This window comes from Zingiber officinale, chromosome 6B, assembly GCF_018446385.1.
Source record: "Zingiber officinale cultivar Zhangliang chromosome 6B, Zo_v1.1, whole genome shotgun sequence".
In the NCBI taxonomy this organism is placed as follows: domain Eukaryota; kingdom Viridiplantae; phylum Streptophyta; class Magnoliopsida; order Zingiberales; family Zingiberaceae; genus Zingiber; species Zingiber officinale.
In genome coordinates, this window is record NC_055996.1 from 106,078,768 (window position 1) to 106,098,142 (window position 19,375).

Genomic DNA, 19,375 nt, shown 5'->3' on the forward strand with positions numbered 1-19,375 from the left:
AATATTAGCTAAATTACTTTTATATTCATAAAACTATGTTTTCAACTGTTTTTAATATTAGTTAAAATTACTTTAACTTAAAAATCATTCTAATATTATTATATACTCATTTTGACCCATATAAAATATTTTTAATCAAAATAATTTAAATAAAAATATCTTAAATAATTTTTATTAGTATTTGAGTGGTTGAAGGTGTGAACCACGGTTATTTTAATGTTTAATAAAACTAGTTTAAATTAAGTTTTGCTATTATTATTGATGTATGTGTGTTTAAATATGTAAGGACTTAAAAACTATATATAGATATCCGATGGTTCATAATCCGATAGAGTATGATAGAGAATAATATATATGGGAACCTCGAGGGATCGAAAAAAGATAATGAGCATCGGAGATAATGAGATCTTGGTAGAAAATACAAGCAAGTGAAAATGTTGGCATAAGAAGGAAGTTGACTAGCTCAGTGCATATAAGGCATGATGATCTATGAAAGAGTATTATAGCAGAGTGAGAAAGTTGAGTGAGAATGACTCAATACATTTGAGAGACAAGAAGCGGGAAAAAAATATGCACAAGGTAAGTTGATTAATCGGTAAGTTGATGATTGGTCCTTGACACAGGTAGACTCACCTTAGTTAGACTCAATCATAGTCAACTGAGTAAGGAGGTTTTAGTCATAAAAAATGGGGGTTTAATGAATCAAATCTTTCAATCAATCGAACCAATGATTTTAGTAGACTGATGGAAGAGTATTTTAGTAGAATGAGAAGGCACACAAAAAAATGAGTCATAATGACTTAATGCATTCGAGAGATAAGAAGCAAAGAGAAAGTATGCACAAGGTAAGTTTAGTGATTGGTATTTGAGACAAAGATAGACTCACCTTAGTTAGACTCAATCGTAGCCAACTAAGTAAAGAGGTTCAATCATAAAAAATGGGGTTTAACAGATCAGATATTTCAATTGATTGAACGAGTGATTTTGATGGACTGATGTACAAAATTATCCATTTATCTATTTGAATAGTTATCGCCAAATTCAAAAAAATCGATATCGAGTATTTAAAAGTCACATGAAAGTCGATCCAACAATGCAGATACGATGCTAGTGGTATTAGGTGATCGATGAATAGGTTTAGATAACCTTATATCATATGGGATGCAATCCAAAATAAAGATATAAGTTGTGGATCAAAAGGCGGTTCGAGCTACCACAAGGATGCCACGTCCACAACAATGACAAATGAAGACCTCTTCGTGGATGAGATTGATATGTCATGTAAACAATTCTAAATCAAACAAGATTTTTTAGTCAATCGAATATAACACATCAATACTTGACTAGAGTCTGTAAAATAAAATCAAGAGCTTGTGTTAATATCAACACAATCACACTTAGAAAAGATATATTCTTATTTTTCTGTTAAACCTTCTCTCTTGTATTTTGTATTGGATTTGTATAAGAAATTTATCCACCTGAATGAAGCAAAAGTTATTTCGTTCATCACACACTGTTCCTATAGCGAGATCACTTTTCCTATAGCAGGATGAAGAGAGGTAAATTGTGATATCAAGAGACCATCTCCTAAGTGGGATGAATCCTACAAGAATCGATCTTTACCTAATGAAACAACTCTACCATCCGAGTACTAACTTGACTTTCCTTTAGGGGCAAAATTTCTCCACTACCAATATGATAAAAAAGTGATTTCGCTCACCCCAAACGATCCAGTAGTCGGTCTCATGATAAGATATGAACAAATAAATCACAATACGCAATGACCTCCTAGGTGGCTGGACATTTTTCCTCGTGGAGAATGAATCACATGAGAATAGACCTCTCACCTAATGTGACAAACTACCATTCGAGTACCAACTGTGGTAAGCTTATAGGGACAAGATTTCTCCACCTCCAATATTTTATCAAAGAAAAAGAGATAATAGATAACTATATGCAAACATAGAATACATCCGCCCTAAGAACTGTGAACCAAATAAATTATGGTATCTTTCATATTTATTATTTATTTTAATTAATGTATGTGCCTGAATGATTAATAAGATTTTTGTTTACAAGTATGCTATTAACCTCAGACCTTCTTTAGTGATCCTAGGACTATATTATAGTGACAACATATTCTAGGTTATCATCTACATATTTACAGTTCAATTCTAAGTTATCCGTCGACCGTGAGCACTTCGGGTGAAAAAATTCTGTAGGATAAGACCGGTTAACCCACCAATTTTATTATAAATGAATTAAAATAAACTCTAATATTATCATGTTAAAATTTCAATATAAAATATAATATCTTTTAAAATATTTCTAAAAAATCAATTAGCCCCTATAATATTAAAGTTAATTAAATTATTAAAACTAATTTAACACTGACATGTATAACCCATTTGTTTCCTCCCTACTTAACTGAAGCAGGAGTATAATCACCTTTCTTTTCTACCATGTATAACCCATTTGAATTTTATCTGTAATTATAAAAAAAATACAAATTAATACAATCTATCACGATGAGGGTCAATTAAAATTTTAATAATTTTGAGGACCAAAATGAAATTTCCTTAATTGCATGCTTCCATTTAAGAGTGCTCTTCGTCTTCTTCCTTCGCTCTGCTCACTCCGCTCTCTCCACCGCTTTCTCATCCCTAATCCTTGCAATCTGAGGGAAGAAATCAAACTACAATGGCGGTGAGTCCTCCTCATTCCTCGAATCTACTATTTTTTTCTTCTTTTCTCTGGTTTATTCATCTCATCTCATGCTCTGTTTCAGGTCATGGAGCTTCTTCCATTTTGTTCCATCTTTTTGTTCACCCTCCTCGCCTCCTCTGTTTCCGGTACGGCGAGAAAAATCGCTTTTTTCTGAGTTCTAAATTAGCTTTCTTTCGTTTAATGGAGGTTTATTTGGTTGCAGAAGCCAGAAACGTCGGTGTCAACTATGGCAGGGTGGCCAACAACCTGCCTCCGGCGACCAAAGTGGTGGCGCTGCTGAAATCCAACGGCATTGGCCACGTCAAGCTATACGACGCCGACCCCTCCGTCCTGCGCGCCCTTGCCGGCTCCGGCATCAAGGTGGTGGTCTCCGTGCCCAACGAGCTCCTCGCCTCCGTCGCCGCTCGTCCGGGCTTCGCTCAGCAATGGGTGCAGCGCAACGTCGCCGCCTACTACCCCTCCACCAAGATCCACGCCATCGCCGTCGGCAACGAGGTTTTCGTCTTCCCCCGCAACAACATCACCAACTTCCTCGTCCCGGCGATGCAGAACGTCCACGCCGCGCTCGTCCGCCTCGGTCTCGACGCCGACGTCAAGATCTCGTCCCCCATCGCCCTCACGGCGCTCCAAAACTCCTACCCCTCCTCCGCCGGTAGCTTCCGGCCAGAGCTGGTGGAGACGGTGATCCGGCCGATGCTAGAGTTTCTGCGACAGACGGGCTCGTATCTCATGATCAATGCCTACCCTTTCTTCGCCTACGAAGCGAATTCCGATGTCATTTCCCTCGATTACGCCCTGTTCCGTCCTAATTCCGGAGTCGTCGACGCCGGTAACGGACTCAAGTATTACAACCTCTTCGACGCCCAAATCGACGCGGTGTTCGCGGCAATGTCGGCGCTCAAGTACGACGACATCAAGATCGTGGTGTCGGAGACGGGGTGGCCGTCGAAGGGCGACACCAAGGAGACCGGCGCGGCGGCGGAGAACGCCGCGGCGTATAATGGAAACTTAATCCGGCGGATTCTGTCTGGGAACGGCGGCACGCCACTGCGGCCGCAGGCCGACATCGATGTATACCTCTTTGCTCTGTTCAACGAGAACCAGAAGTTCGGGCCGGCTTCCGAGCGGAACTACGGGCTGTTCTACCCCGACGAGGGGAAGGTGTACGACGTCGAGTTCTCGCTTGGCGGCGGTGGCGGCGGCGGGCTGAGGTGGGAGGAAGACGGGGGAAGGCCGTCGCCGTCGAATTCTACTTCTGCGCCTCCGGCGGCGGAGGGGGCAGGGGGTACGGTGCGGGCGAGCTCGACGGGTGAGACCTGGTGCGTGGCGAACGCCGTGGTGGGGAAAGCGAGGTTGCAGGCCGCTCTGGACTTCGCGTGCGGGGAAGGGGGAGCGGATTGCCGGTACATACAGCCAGGGGCGGCGTGCTTCGAGCCCAACACGGTGGAGGCGCACGCCTCCTACGCCTTCAACAGCTACTACCAGAAGCAGGGCCGCGCCGGCGGTTCCTGCTACTTCGGCGGCGGCGCCTACATCGTTTCCCAATCGCCCAGTAAGTATCCCATTCCCACCGTCTCTACGGTTCAGATCTCTCCTCTCCTAGGTTTTGGGTTTAATCGACGGTCCGGATTCTTCCCTTGGTACGGATTTGGTTAAATTCCCGGTTCACGTCGCTCTCTTTTCCAGAAATTTCCGGTTTATTAATCGACGGCTTCGATCCCTTTTCTTCATTGATTTCGTTTCAGTCAGCGGTTCGGATCCCTCGATACGGTTCAGACACTGCTTAAATTTCAGTTTGCACCTCGTGTTTTAATAATTCAAATTAATCAAAATTATCCTTGAAAAGTTAAAAGTCCGGAGTGAAATAATGTTTTCTAAAATTATGGGCGGTGAAATGAAAACGTTGATTTAGGCGGGGGACATAGTGAGACATCCTCTCGATTTTGGGTTTTATCTACGGTCGAGATCGCTTCCTTTCTCCGATCTCGGTTTCGGTGGACGGCTTTGATCTTTCCATCCCATAAATGATAAAATTTCTTGTCGGGTTGCATCGGATTCTTTACCGCGTGCACCTGCCCCAAAAAATCATGGGGACCACCGTCCTGACATGACATGACTCATCAAGTCATGTTTTTCCTTGAGTTTTTCAACCAATATTTATAGATCAATAAATTATTATTATTGTAGCAATAAATTATTTTTATTATTATTAGGTAAGTAGAAATATGAGAACATGATTTTGTCTAAGAGAATAATATTATGAAGAATGATAATGTTCTCATGTACCATAATAATAAAACTGTAATGGATGATTATCAGAAATAATAATAATAATATTATTATTATTATTATTATTTACATAAATTCGTCTACTAATAATTACCTTTTCAGAGATTGGAAACTGCGCCCTCCCTTCAGGAGTCTGACGGGAAAAGGAAGGGGGCCAAGGGGCGATGGAGGAGCAATATCAGCCCAATTTCTTTTGCAGTAAAATTATTATAAAATATTATATATGTGTTTTTAAGATAGATGTTCGATATTTGCTGTAACTGTAAGCTCTCTACTAGGCAACATAGCATGTGAACTGGTGCAGTAACCCTTTGACTCTTGTCTCTCTTTTGTTTTTTATTTATTATTATTATTATTTTTTAAAAAAAGTTGCTAGTGGAAAGATAACTTTAGTGCTAGAGAAAATAATTAATATTATCTGTAATGTGCGTCATTTATTGGTAGATACTTGGATCTGAGAACATACAAATTGTAGTGTGCGGCACATGCAGAGCAATCCAACGTGCTATGGCATGCATGTGACTGAGTCGGACAAAGTTTCTGTTTAAAAAAAAAAATCAGGGTTTTTTTTTTTTGTAAAATTTGGAAAAAGTTAAATAGGTAAAAGAGGAAAAAGGTGCTATTAGAAGTTTATTGGAAATTTCTTCAAGTGTCTTTGACAGTTTGAATATCGATTATGAGTGTTTGATCACTTGTCGCTAGATTGAAACCAAAAAATTATTGGTAGATTTTTTTTTTCATTTTGGTATATACTCTCTTATAACAGAACTGGGTGAAGGGAAAAGTTAGGACGGCAAAAATTGATGAGCAAATTTAATATTTATTCATTTAATTGACTATATATATAAATGAATAAATTTAAATAATTTATTAAATTAAATGAACAAGTTTAAATATATGCATATGAATCATGTCAATAAAATTTTTAGATTGAATAAATAAATTTATATTATTAAATTTAATAATCAATCAAATAAATTTAAAATTATAAAAATTTAAACAATCATATGAACTGGCAATTTAAAATAATATCTAAATTAATTGAACTCAAGTTGAGTTCAAGTTAGCTTGTAAAAAAAAATCGCTCTTGTTTACAGCCCTAAACAGTGGCCAGTAGACTGACTTATGGACTCATCGCATTTAGTAACCGATAATATGATTGTTGGGCGGCTTGTAGGTCAATAACTCAATGAAAACAATCGACTTATGTGATAACAATTAAATACAGATGCTTCACTTAGGTTGTTAGACATGATTTGAAGCAATAGTTGCTCTAGAGAATGTCACAATGCTCTAGAGAATTCATCCATCCAAAATTTAATTAGCGTCAATAATTACCACCATTAACAATCATTGAAGCTGCTGTTATAACTCCCCTTCTGGGATCGCAAATCATGTATGGATAATCTTTGATAGCAATTCATATAACAATATTTCAAGATCTCCCTGCTACGGGAAGCATAATAAGAGATCATGCAACCCTCCATGGGAAGAGTGAAAATAATCTCACAGAAGCAACTGAAACTCTTCAAGGAAGCACAACAGGGAGATCCCCCTCAACCCTGCACATGCACTCAGGACATCGTGGATGTCTGTAGACACTCCTTGCGATTGGCCTTTCATGAACTTGTTTGGTCTGTTTGATCGTCTTCCGCACCCTCCCCTCGAACTCCTTCCACTCGATGGTGGAGTTCTTTAGAAATATACTAGCTAGCCTGCGTTTGTTAGGTCTTATTGTAGGAAGATTACTGTCTCCATAGTACATTCGGTAACCTGAAACAAGCGCCGACAATTGGCTTCCAGAATCTGTCATTGCAAATGCATCTGCTGCGGCGCACACAATGAAGTCAAGAGCTGCTAACTGCATGACAACATCAGACATAAAACATTGTTAATGTACTACAATATATCAAACAAATTTCAATAAAACATTGTTAATGTACTTCTACAATATATCAAACAAATTTCAATAAAACATTGTTAATGTACTTCTACAATATATCAAGCAAATTCTTCATGTCCTCTATTGGGTGCTCAAAGTGGTGTTATAAAATAAATAAAAGGGTAAAATATATATTGGATTCTACAACATTGGGCCCAACAGGTAGATGTTGACAGTTAGAGCTGTAAATTTCTCACTGGTGGATGTTCTGGAACTTAAAGAGATGCCATGGGATGGGTTTGGAAGCTTTAGGAGATCAAAAGCCTTTCAGAGAAGAGAGTTTTCTTATCAAAGGTGTTTGCTTTAAGTGTAGAGAGTGTGGTACAGAAGTTCCTAATTTTTTTAATCAATGTTGAGAAGAAATCCACAGAAGACTGAGAATACAAGATGTGGACAGAATTTGTCCAATTTTAAATTTTCTGCCCTTATTATAAAGACTTGGAATTCACCATTGACGTAGGCTTATATTGAACTTTGTTGATTGATCTTGTCTTTCGTTGTGTTTCTGCTTTCTACTAAGGGAGTAGGAGATTCAATGACATCAGCTTCTCGTGGAGGTTACCCCACATTCTAAAGAAATCAATTTTGAATCAACAAGTACATGGTTTGAGGCAGCAAATTCTAACACATGGTGCAAGAGTGTCCTGAATTCCTTCTTGTGGTGTGAGAGACACTTTGATCCCAACAAACAAAGACCCAACATATCAAAGGGACTACAGATGTATTCCCTACAACAAAAAATAGGATCCTATCTTTCCGAAGAACAAAACATTTCCACCTATGAATTTTTTGCATGATGACATCGTCATATGAACTATTTGTCATAACACAATCCAAGTTCTTCTAATCAACTTACTAGGTTTTTACATTCCTTTCTCAAATAAATGTCACCAAAATGGACTGAAAATAGCAGTACCTGAGAAGAGAAGTTGCGAAATGGTTCTATTTCAGATGGAGATAAAAGGGTTTCTTTGGTTGCCAAGCGTGGATATAGATTATTTATAGTTGCCATTCTATACTTCCCTCCATAAATCTGTGCGCCTGCAACATATATGAATGTTTTGCGCTTAAAACCTAAAGCAGCAAGCATAAGCACTGCTTCTTCGGGTGTAAGCGGACATTGGCCTTCAGCTCGCAGGAATGCAGCAGAAGGCACCCTGAAATATATTGGCTTTGATTTAAGAAATTTCAAATAGCTATCATCTATAATCTCAGTAGCTATAAAGTTAATATTGAAATGATTTAGAAAAGAATAGCCTTCCGCTAGAATCTAGATAAACAAATCACATACTTTGTGGTATTTTTCAGAAGCATTAGTGCAGGGAAATGGACAGCCCTGTATGCTTCCAATTCATCTTCTTCATCCTTGCCGCCTCCAAAATAACACATTGAGTATGCCGCCATGTCAATTTCAAACCGAAGGTGCATGGCCAAATATTTAGACGGGGTATTATTCTTCCCTTCTATACTAAGTCTTTCTGCAAAAGAACCTAATAAATTACGTTCCAATGATCTTGGAAGTGTTCCACCATGATGCATTCTTTGTATAAGCAGGGCACCAGTCTCCTGTATCTTTTCAACAAACTGAAGGGCATGAAAGTTGCATCTGCACCGAAGCCTCTAGATAATCCTTTTTATTAGAAAATGAAACATTATGGCGAAATAAGTAATAAATGAACGGTGAAAACAAACAGATTTCTGTCCACTGAATTGACGTAGAAAAAAGCTAGATATGAGAGTAAATTCAAATTGAATAATGGTATTCTGATCTTTAAAATAGGATATAACACGGAATGGATTCAGGAGTATAGGACCACAATATCTGCATTTTTTATTTTGAAATTCCAATGACATTCAGATCAAAATCAAAGACGAGTGGCATTGAAGTTAAAAAAATATTTATTTAATAAAAAAGGTTGTGGTACTGAATACAAGAATAGAGAATTCTCATTTGGCTTTGCGATCTTTACCTTCATTTTCAAAATATCTTTTGGATATCCTTTGGACTTTAAAAACTCTTGTTGTTTACCCGTTGATCATTAACAATGCTAATTCAATTAACGGAATAATGACATGGTGGATATGCCATGCATGAGTCATGTCACTTCCAGCCAGTAAACTAACGGTATTGATGATTAGGAGGTGAAATTACAGAAGTTTAAAAACACTAGAGCTCTAGGGGCCACTTTGAAAACCAGGTTAAATTCCAGGATTGAAATGAAATTTACACTAATAAATAATGAACAATCGATACAGAAAATCTTGTAAACAACATACCTGCAGTTCAAATGGTATAGGATCAAATGCCAAGCGATTTCCAAATCCAATAAAATGGACCACACTATTCTTGAGCAAGATAGGAAGGATGTTTTTCAGGTAAATACTTGGTTTTGATTCTTTCATTATTTCAGCATCAGTCACCTGCAAAAAACTTCCAAGTTTTAAGTGAAGCAATGAGATAAACATCAAATTAAGCTTAGAAGTTTGTGGATGAAAATCCTTAAATAGCTGGCGAGAAAACAAACTTACAATGCTACCTATTGCTTCCAAGTCTAGTGACTGCAGTTCAACAGGCAATTCCTTAACAATAGGAATATCATCCTTTAAGTAATTGATAAAATGCTCCTCCTGGTATATATCGCCAAACTGGCTAAGATATAGAACTTAATCATGTCATTGTTTATACTAAAATAATCATCAACTAAAAATGGAAAACATAGGAGAGTGTTATACAATCTATATTTAAATAGGAAAGCATCAAATTCACCATAATCTAAAAAATTACATGTCACTTATGTTTGCACAAATAGGACTGGGATTTACTTATCATCACAAGTCAATTGAAGAAAAACTTCAGTGTTCGGTGTAGGAATAATTTCTGTACTATTTCACGCTTAGAATTTGTGTACCAACAGAAAGAGAATGCTAATTTGGGATTGTTCAATGTTCAGGATATACTTGTAATATGTAAATTGTTGCCCTTACTCTGATGCATACTCAAAATTAGAAGGTATCTAGGGGCTGATTTTGATTCCCGAATTCAATATTGTATTAGAGTCATGATCTCTATATGCAATTCTCTTCTCTTCTCTGAGAATTACTCAGTCTCCCTGGAGTTATTATCTGATATATACAAACTCATGTTTGCCATCATTGCCCACTCTAGTCGTTGTCATTAACAAAATTATTTATTTCAATGATATCTAACACCAGAATCTGATTGTTGCCACAATCTTGGTCTGCCCAGGCAAGAACCATGAACGATACACTGAAGGCAGCGACCGAAGAGTCATAACTTTGTCATTCAATTTCTATATGGCGAAAGTCATAGACCTGGAAATACTTGGAGGATTGTAGAATAGGAGAATGGTATGGTAGCTAAAGAACTTCGCATGCTCTTCAAGTGAAGATATCGCTTAATGCATGACAACTATCAACTGAGGTTTCGCTCAAAAACACAATCAGGTGAGCAAATCTGGCACTGCAAGCAATTCTGTGTACAACATAAAGGAGTAGATTAAATCTGATTAATAAGACATTTGATTTTTTGTAGGCTGATCAGTGATTAATTGGTTACAGAGAGGGGCACAAGAAGATTAGGTCTGATCTTATTTCTTAAAGACAATTCAAGAAGAGATTTGATTTGTAATAGGCAGATCATAAAGTCGTTGCTACCCATAAACCTGGATCCACTTCCTCTGATACGATAAATGTGGAATTGGAGGTCCAAAACCTGCCTCCTAGGATGAGTGATGGTAACATATCACCATTAAATTTTGAGATGCCATGGAAGCAAGATAGGAAGTGAGATCCTATTAGAGTCACATATTCAAACTCTGCTACCACACCAAAACTCCTTCATATTACACAATCACAAATCTACAAATTATAATAAAAAAGGTTTAGGAAGAACAAAAGCACACAATTAGAGCCCCAAATGACAGTCAAGCACTATGATATCAGCTCTTAATGCATTCATTTATTGTTTAGTTATAAAATATATAATAAAACATATCAAGAAAATTTTGACAATATCATTTGATACAGCAAATGTCCTAGTGAAAGGCTGTCTGCCCACCTAAAGTAATAGCGTACCTTATATCTTTCCAAACACTGCTGTATAGAAATCGAGGAAGCACAAGAGTCGCATTAAGTAATCGAGCAACAACAACGGCATTGCAGATCTGACCCACAAAGACCAGGTTTTATATCATAAAACAGGAATGAAGGACAGCAAATGCAAATGAGATAACGAGACGAGAAAATATCAATGCATCAAATACATTATATCTTTATGTAATTTTTAATATATATATATAATTTTAACTCATTCATGCTAGTCTTATAGTTATATAGGAATGTTGAATTGATAACCATATATTGCATGCTAGAGTTATTAGCTTTAGTTGCATAATGCTGTAGGTGTTTGAAATAAATAAAATAAAATTATTTCACGAGATAAACTTCCTGGTTTTCAGGCTTCAAACTAAACCATGTATCTTTATGTTAAGATTCTTAAACTTGATGGTTTTCACATTAGCCATAGAATGATTCTAATCTCCTATATCCAAAGACCATCAATAAATAGACAAATGGTGATTGTAAAATTAATAGTGGTATTAAAAGATAGTGAGATTGCTTACAGCAACTCGTTGCTGGTTAATACCTCCATTTGCACTGACTAAAATGTATCCATTATGTCCATCTACATTATCCAAAAAAGGACAATATGTGAATGAAAATTAATAATGAAACAATCTAGGATTACCAAGCTGATAATATTTGGTCAAACAGCATAAAATAGAAGTTAAATAGGAATACAGCAAACATTGCAAGAAAATCTCTTCAGGAAAAATAAAATAAAAAGTAAAAAAGAATAGCATACCACATGGTTCCCAGCTACGTTTATAAGCACATTGCTTCCATAAAGTAGAAGGATCTATTGGTTCCTTCCATAGATCCTGAGGCTCCGGACTGCCATCAGCCTAAACCACAAACAGCATATCATGGAAATTCTAGCTTAATTCATGTTAGAAAACTCAGTTTGCATTATTCACCTTTCTCAACAAAGGTGACAATGAAATTTTACCTCAGCCAGAGCATGGGCAGCCAAACCAAGCAACCTGGAAAACATGACTCCCGTATTCTTACGACTATTTCCATTAATGTCCCACTTCTGCACGTATAAATATGAGACACCAGATCATATAAGATCTTAACTGGTCATTAAAGAATTCTAAAAAGTAACAGTATGGTACTATCACTCTAAAAACATATTATCGACCTGGAGAAAACTGCATTTGCATGATAAAACTATCATGGTAGATTCAATCCGATGTATAACAAAAAAAAATCAAGAACCCATCAAGATTTGACATATTTCAAGATGGACAACATCAAATGCTTAAAATGACACTTCCACTACATTTTGAGAGTGGAATTCTAGTTCTATGGTGCCTTTTCACTATGTTCAATAATTAGTCAGATTATCAATGAGAAAATATTTGAAGGGGAGTCTTGGCGTAGCGGTAAAGTTGTTGTCGTGTAACCTAGAGGCTAGAGGTCATAGGTTTGAGTCTCGAAAACTGCAACTTGCAAAGTAGGGTAAGGCTGCATACAATAGGCCCTTCCCTGGACCCCACATTAGAGGGAGCTTCGTGGGTTGCCCTTTTTATCAATGAAAAAGTATTTCCATCATAACTTAGTTACCTTGGACTTTAAATTATCACTAATCATTATTTTGAATTACAATGAAACTGAATACTTTCAATATATAGATCAATCTACCCAATTCTGCACTTTGGATGGAAATATGAATATGTTTAGACTCCAAGCTGTCCTATACAGGCACAATGTTAAAATTTCATCACCAGTACGTTAGAATTTTTTTTACAAAAAAATCACAAATCTATATCTAAAAGACCTGAATAGAATAGAGTGAAAGGTGCTAGGCATAGTGGAAGGCCAAAGAAGACTTTAGGTAATACTATAAATGGGTTAATTGATTTAAACTTACTAGCGATACATACTTGCATAATTCTCCATAGAGAAACAAAAATTCAACTAGACGAACATAGTTAGTTGGGATAAGCATGGCATAGTGACAATGATGATGAGTGCCTATGATGAATTATAACCAAATACGGTTCTTCTTCTGGTCCTACTAAATCGCCCACCATTCCAGATTAGATCTTTAGTCCTTGACAACCTTGGCCATGCAACTAATGGTTATTTTAGTTAGATTTTAGTAAAGCTCAAACTTGTAGTAAGAACTCATGGTCCAAAAAAAAAGTACCAGAATAGACGACCGGGGCAAAGATCGGTCCGATGCATTCCCGCGACGCAATCGGATGGGAGTGTCCTGGAGCCGGGAGAACATCCACCAATTCATGAGGAAGAAGAAGACAACCAAGCCGCCCCACATCACGATCTCCCTCGTCCTCCGCCGCTGCCATCCGCCAACGCCGCCGCCGACAGCAGCCCTCTTCCTCCTCGTCCGCCGATCGCCACCGTCGGAGCCGAGAATGGAACCGAGGAGCGGGAGAGGTTTCCTCCACCAGCGGTCCCGCGAATCCGGGGAGCCCCGGGAGGGGGAAAAGCGGCTAAGGGAGAGGGGGGAGGGGGAGGCGGCGGGACCCTGGCGGCCGATCGGTGTTGCGGGGAGGGGATCGAGGGAGAGAGGAGGAGGAGGAAGCGGTTGGGCGGAGTCGCCGGGTGTCATTGGGGCGGATGAGCGGCTACATGAAGGTGATCAACGGAACGCGATGGCGAAGGAAGAATTGAATGAGGGGAAGTCTGGGAGATCGATAGGAAGGCGTCGAGGGAAAGCCTAAGTCTAAAGCCATATGGAGCCTGTCTACGTTGTCGCAGACATTTATTATATAATAATGTGGAAATTTTAAATCATGCCTTTTTATTATTATTATTATGCACTGTGTTTTTGTTTTGTGAGGCACCAAAGTCTTAAACCCTACAACCCTAAACCTAAGAGTGCAAACGAACTAAATAATCATAAACAAATATATTATTATTATTTAAGTTTGGCTCGACAAATGTGTGAGATATTGGAATTCCATTTGAAATTCTAAAATATAAAATTCAAAATTTTGATATTTTCTAGGAGTCTTAACGATTTATTAGTGGTGTAGGTTAGTTTCATTATCCAAGGTTTGATGGGTTTGTGATAAATTTTATTAAGTATTTATAATTTTAAAAATTTATTATATTATTGAATTTAAATTTGATAGCAAAAATACACTGACGGTTTCCAAAAATATATTAAATTTAATTTGAAATGATTCTAAATTATATAAATTCATCAGCTAATTTTATCCCTTCTTGGTGTATTTATATTTTCAGATGTAAATTCTACGAGAATAAACAATTTTTTAATAAGAAAGGAGACGTATAATGTGAATGTGCTGCTAGGCAGAATGAGAAATCTTAAAATTTGTAAATTTTAGTAAAATTTCATAAATTAAAAATTGTGGATTCAAAAAGTTATTCCTTTGAGTAAATGTCGTAGCTTCTCCTCACCGAGCCTTTGTTCTTGCCTTTTCTTTTATGCCTGTTTTTGAATTTAATTGATATTAGATATTTAGTTTATATCGATTAATTTTAAAAGGATGTCCTATAATATTTTTTTTTATTAATTATTAGGATAAATTAAAAGGTACTCACAGTAAGTGACACATTTGTTCGGTCTCAATTAAAATTTCATATTGAAAAGATTTAAAAAAGATCATAGATTTAAAAGGATGTAAGATATTTTAATTACATTTGATCTTTTAGGCAGAGTCTAAGAGTAAAGTCATGAGGGCTAGGCTCAAAATAGACAATATCATATTATTATGGAGATATGTAAACATCCTTTGAGCATAAAAAATAGTATCAGAGTCATGATCCAGACCAGATAGTATATGAGGTGACCTTGAATGAAGTCGGGAAGGTCCATAGTAGGTCAAGACGATCGGATGCTCGCGGGGAAGACCCGGAGCATGTCAAGGTGATTGAATACTCACAAGGAGACCTGGAGTAGGTTAAGAGTAACCGGAAGCAGATACTCATAGGAAGGCCTAGAGCAGGTTAGAGTGACCGGATGCTCCTAGAGAGGCCCGAATCATTGAGGGGAGGATTGCTGGGATTCAATCAAAGTCTCACATTGGAAATATTTGGAAAAGATCATGGGTTTAAAAGGATGTAAGATATATTTATTGACATGAGACTTTTTGGATATAACCTAAGAGCAAAGACATAAGAGTCTAGACCCAAAGTGAACAATATCATGTCATTATGGAGATATATGAACATCTTTTGGGCACAACACCATTAACCCAATAGTTTTAAGCTAATTATCTATTAAGAAAAATTTATTTGGTAATTCACTGAATTTGAGACTAACACCTTATCGTTGCGGATCTAAAATATCCTCTTAACTAGTTTTTCCTTTATCCATGAAACTAACTACAATCCATTTTATTTAACAGTTTAGATGAGAGGTCTTTTTCTGAAAATTCATAATTATGGCTAATAAATCAATATTGTTTTAATTAAACATTTCGACCTACTCTAGTTATGCATGTTGTTAACATGAAAACATAAGCTTGTCTCAAACTACAATTACCCCCCCCCCCCCCTTCTAAAAATATTTTCTTCCTCGAAAACATAAGCTTACTAAATAATTCTGGACAGCGGTTTCTCATGTCTCGCTTGATTCTCCTAAGTTTACCAACTACTGCTTGGAAGTTAACCCCCTAAAGTTTCATTTGGACCCAAGGGTAGTAACTATTCTAGCACTTAACTTCGTATCTTACGTCGTCAATATAATTAAAATTGTTGAGTTTGCATCTTACTTGTGGTAATAGTTGTTAGGACCTTCGGATGGCTAGAGAGGGGGGGTGTGAATAGCCTCTTCGCAAACTTACACAAATTTTCTTCCAGAACTTTGTTAGCACAGCGGAAATAAGCAAAACAAACTAATACAAGGAAGAAAACAAAATACCACTAACACAATGATGTACGAGGTTCGGGAATAACTTGCCCCTACTCCTCGGCGTGTCCGTAAGGTGGACGATCCCTTGATCTTTCGGTAGATCAACCCCCGGACAGATTCCGGCTAAGTATTTCTCCTTCTCGGTGGAGAAACCTCTCCACAAAATCTCAAAAGGATTTAAATGAAGCACAAGACTTACAGAGTTTGGTGGCTACTATGAATGCACAATTAACTTGCAGCCACAATGAAAACAGAGCTTAAAGAAGCGGATCCTCAGCGAAGAGCTCCACACGGCACTCTTGCTTAATCGACGACAGAGAGTTTGCAATTCAAAAACATTACCCCAGCCTATCTTCTTCCTCCTTCTTATTTCACTGCTTTCTTCACTGCGTTTTTCTGCATCGAATCACTGCAAGCTGCATAGAATCGCTGCAATCTGTATCGAATCACTGCAATCAACTCAGGCGTCGCCAATCACTCCTCCTCCTCATCTGGTCCTCTGAACTCACACCAATACCATCCATGGTCTTCACTGGTGTCTTCTGAGCTCGAACCAATGCCAAGGAGTCAAGCTGATTGCAACCAGAGCATACCCAGATCGCCAGTATCCGTTGATGCTTCAAATACACCATTTGCAACCAAACTCAGTAGAAAAACCATTTTGTCTTATTCCTCTGATAGACCTTAATTTGAATTCAAGCATCGCCATGATACCTGCAACCTGTAACTCAAAAAGCTCACAGCAGATCGTTAGTTCAGAGAAATCAGAAGTTGCAGAAAGACAGCAGAATACAAACGACATCGCTGTGGATCGGTCAACAGACCGATCCATAGCTCTCTGGACCGATCAGGACTCATCCTGATCGATCAGGACTCATCCTGATCGGTCCGGGAAGAGTCTGATCAGTCTGTGGACCGATCAGCCTATGTGTGGATCGGTCCACAGACCGATCCCCCCTCTCGCTTTGAGTCCCAGCGTTTCTGATCGCTTCTTTCTGATCGGTCTGTAGACCGATCAGATAACCCACAGAATGCTTCTGTGTGGTTACTGATCGATCCACAGACCGATCAGATAACCCACAGAAACTTTCTGTGTGGTTCCTGATCGGTCACGAGACCGATCAGGTGACTTAAGTATCACTGGATCGGTCTGTGGACCGATCCAGACAACCAGAGTTTCACTGGATCGGTCAACAGACAGATCCATAGCTCTCTGTGTTAGTTTTAGAGCCTCCCAGCCCTAAACCCTAACATCTTCCTGGTCTAGAGAACGAGCTACCAAGCCCTCTCTGACCTAGCCATGTCAAGCTTCCATACTTGGACTTTTCCCCGTGCCAAGCTCCCTGCTTGGTCTTTTCCTGTGCCAAGCTCCCTACTTGGACTTTTCCGTGCCAAGTCTCCATACTTGGACTTTTCCCGTGCCAAGCTCCCTGCTTGGACTTTTCCGTGCCAAGTCTCCATACTTGGACTTTTCTCGTGCCAAGCTCCCTGCTTGGACTTTTCACCAGATGTCTGGTCAACCTTGACCTATCTAGATTTCCCTTGCCTGGCTTCACTCACCAGAATTTCCAACTGCCTGGCTTCACTCACCAGAACTTTCCCTTGCCTGGCTTCACTCACCAGGACTTTCACCTGGCTTCACTCACCAGGATTTCCCGAATCAGGTCGACTCACCTTGGGTCAACCAGGTCAACCTTGACCAAAGATTGTACCCATAATCTCCCAAGTTTGTATTCTGTCAAACATCAGAATACAACTTTTCTACTCTCGTCAAACATCAGAATAGAACTTTTCTATTCTCGTCAAACATCAAAATACAACTCGAGTCAGGTCAACTCGAGTCAGGTCAACCAGGTCAACCTTGACCTAAGGTTGCACCAACAATAGTAGTGTCTGGTTTTGCCCCCTTAGCTTGCATCACAAAAATTCTCCCTCAAGTGAGCGATTTATTTTGGGGGCGCTCCCTTATCATATGTCCAGTGACCCCACATTTGTAACATTGACCCGATCCCTTTCTGTAGACTCCTGGGTGTTTTCGTTGGCGCGTCAGACATACTGAAAAATTATTAGGCTTCATATCGTCTTGCTTCTGCGATAGTTGCCCCTGGTCCTTTTATGGGTTAGCAGCTTTCCTCTTATTCTGTTACTAGCCTACTGATAAGTCGTCGGGTATGACCTCTTGCTTTATCGGCCTCAATATCTTTCTGATCCTGCTCTGCCCTCAAGGCCCTAATCACCATCTCCACAAAACTCTTAGGATGACCATTCTTACATCATGGCATAGAATGCCGCAAGCCGTCGAGAAAATACCTTAGTTTCTCCTCAAGGTCGTTAGCTACTAGGGGCACACCCTTGCGCAAACTTCCTGACAAACTCAGTGATAGCTTGACTTCCTTGTCTTAATCTCATGAATTCTTGAGTCAGTCTTGATCGCACATCCTCCATAAAGTATTTAGTGTAGAACACTTCCTTGAATCCCTCCCACGAAAGTATAACAAGGTCCATACCTGCGACTGCTTCTTCCCACCATAGCAGAGCATCATTTTTGAGGAGATAAGTAGCGCATCTCACCCTATCTATATCGTCCAACTCCATGAATCGAAGGGTAACCACGACAGACTTGATTCAGTTTCCGCAACCATCAAGTATGTAGTTCTAGTGAAGTTCCTTGGGTTCATCTTACGGAAACCCTTATAAATCGTCTCCAACCTCATCCTCCAACTCAACCTCGCATTAGGCCCACTAAACTATGCAAAGAACTGATTCATCCCTACGAGCACTTGCTCTTGACTCACTTGAGGCAGTGGCGAGGGAGCCTCCTCATGCCTCTCCTCCGGGGTCCCACCGTTATAATGTCTAGGAGGTATACCTGCATTCAGTCCAAGCTACTATGAAATTAACATACGTTTAGATCTAGCCCATTTATTTTTAACCATAATAATTTCTAACTCAACATAAAAATAAACATTATTGTCTATTTATGAAACCCAAAACATGTCGTGTTTTACATAGTTAACCTTTCATAAGGATAGATAATAATCAGTCGTCCTATTTATAGCAACAAGAATAATCTAATTTCTTTTCATTGCACATGTGGATTATCATATTGATTATTTCTTATGAGAGGCTATCTGTTGGGGTGAACTTCAAGTCGTGGGTAAAAGCATTTATTTTTAAAGCTAGTGACTTCCTTGTCTCAATTGCAATCTCTTTCCTCTATCTCAGAATCATCGATGACCTTATCGTGCTAAGGAAGATAATCACTCCTCTTTGGTTAAGTATTTCATCAATAATGCTCCTCCAACGTCCAGGTGGAGAATCTCTCATAAATCAAACTATATCCTTATCTTCAAAATTGTGTCCTAGATGTACCAAATATAGGCATTTCTCCTTCCAAACTTCAAGATGTTGAGGTATTGTGTGTC

At 38.6% G+C, this 19,375-nt stretch overlaps 2 protein-coding genes across 2 annotated transcripts; one reads left to right on the forward strand and one right to left on the reverse strand.

The window, feature by feature from the left end:
- The first annotated feature begins 2,591 nt into the window (after positions 1-2,591).
- Positions 2,592-5,323, forward strand: LOC121988715 (glucan endo-1,3-beta-glucosidase-like). The gene is made up of 4 exons (XM_042542280.1): positions 2,592-2,706; positions 2,789-2,852; positions 2,930-4,279; positions 5,119-5,323. Exons 1-4 carry the CDS (start codon positions 2,701-2,703, stop codon positions 5,151-5,153), a joined length of 1,455 nt encoding a protein of 484 aa, XP_042398214.1. The 5' UTR covers positions 2,592-2,700; the 3' UTR covers positions 5,154-5,323.
- Positions 5,324-6,359: 1,036 nt separating this feature from the next.
- LOC121988716 (O-fucosyltransferase 2-like) lies at positions 6,360-13,802 on the reverse strand. Its single transcript, XM_042542282.1, has 10 exons — positions 13,254-13,802; positions 12,048-12,134; positions 11,844-11,943; positions 11,602-11,663; positions 11,054-11,142; positions 9,488-9,608; positions 9,236-9,379; positions 8,250-8,578; positions 7,875-8,115; positions 6,360-6,877 (listed from the first exon to the last, which is right to left on the reverse strand). Exons 1-10 carry the CDS (start codon positions 13,677-13,679, stop codon positions 6,545-6,547), a joined length of 1,932 nt encoding a protein of 643 aa, XP_042398216.1. The 5' UTR covers positions 13,680-13,802; the 3' UTR covers positions 6,360-6,544.
- Positions 13,803-19,375: the final 5,573 nt, after the last annotated feature.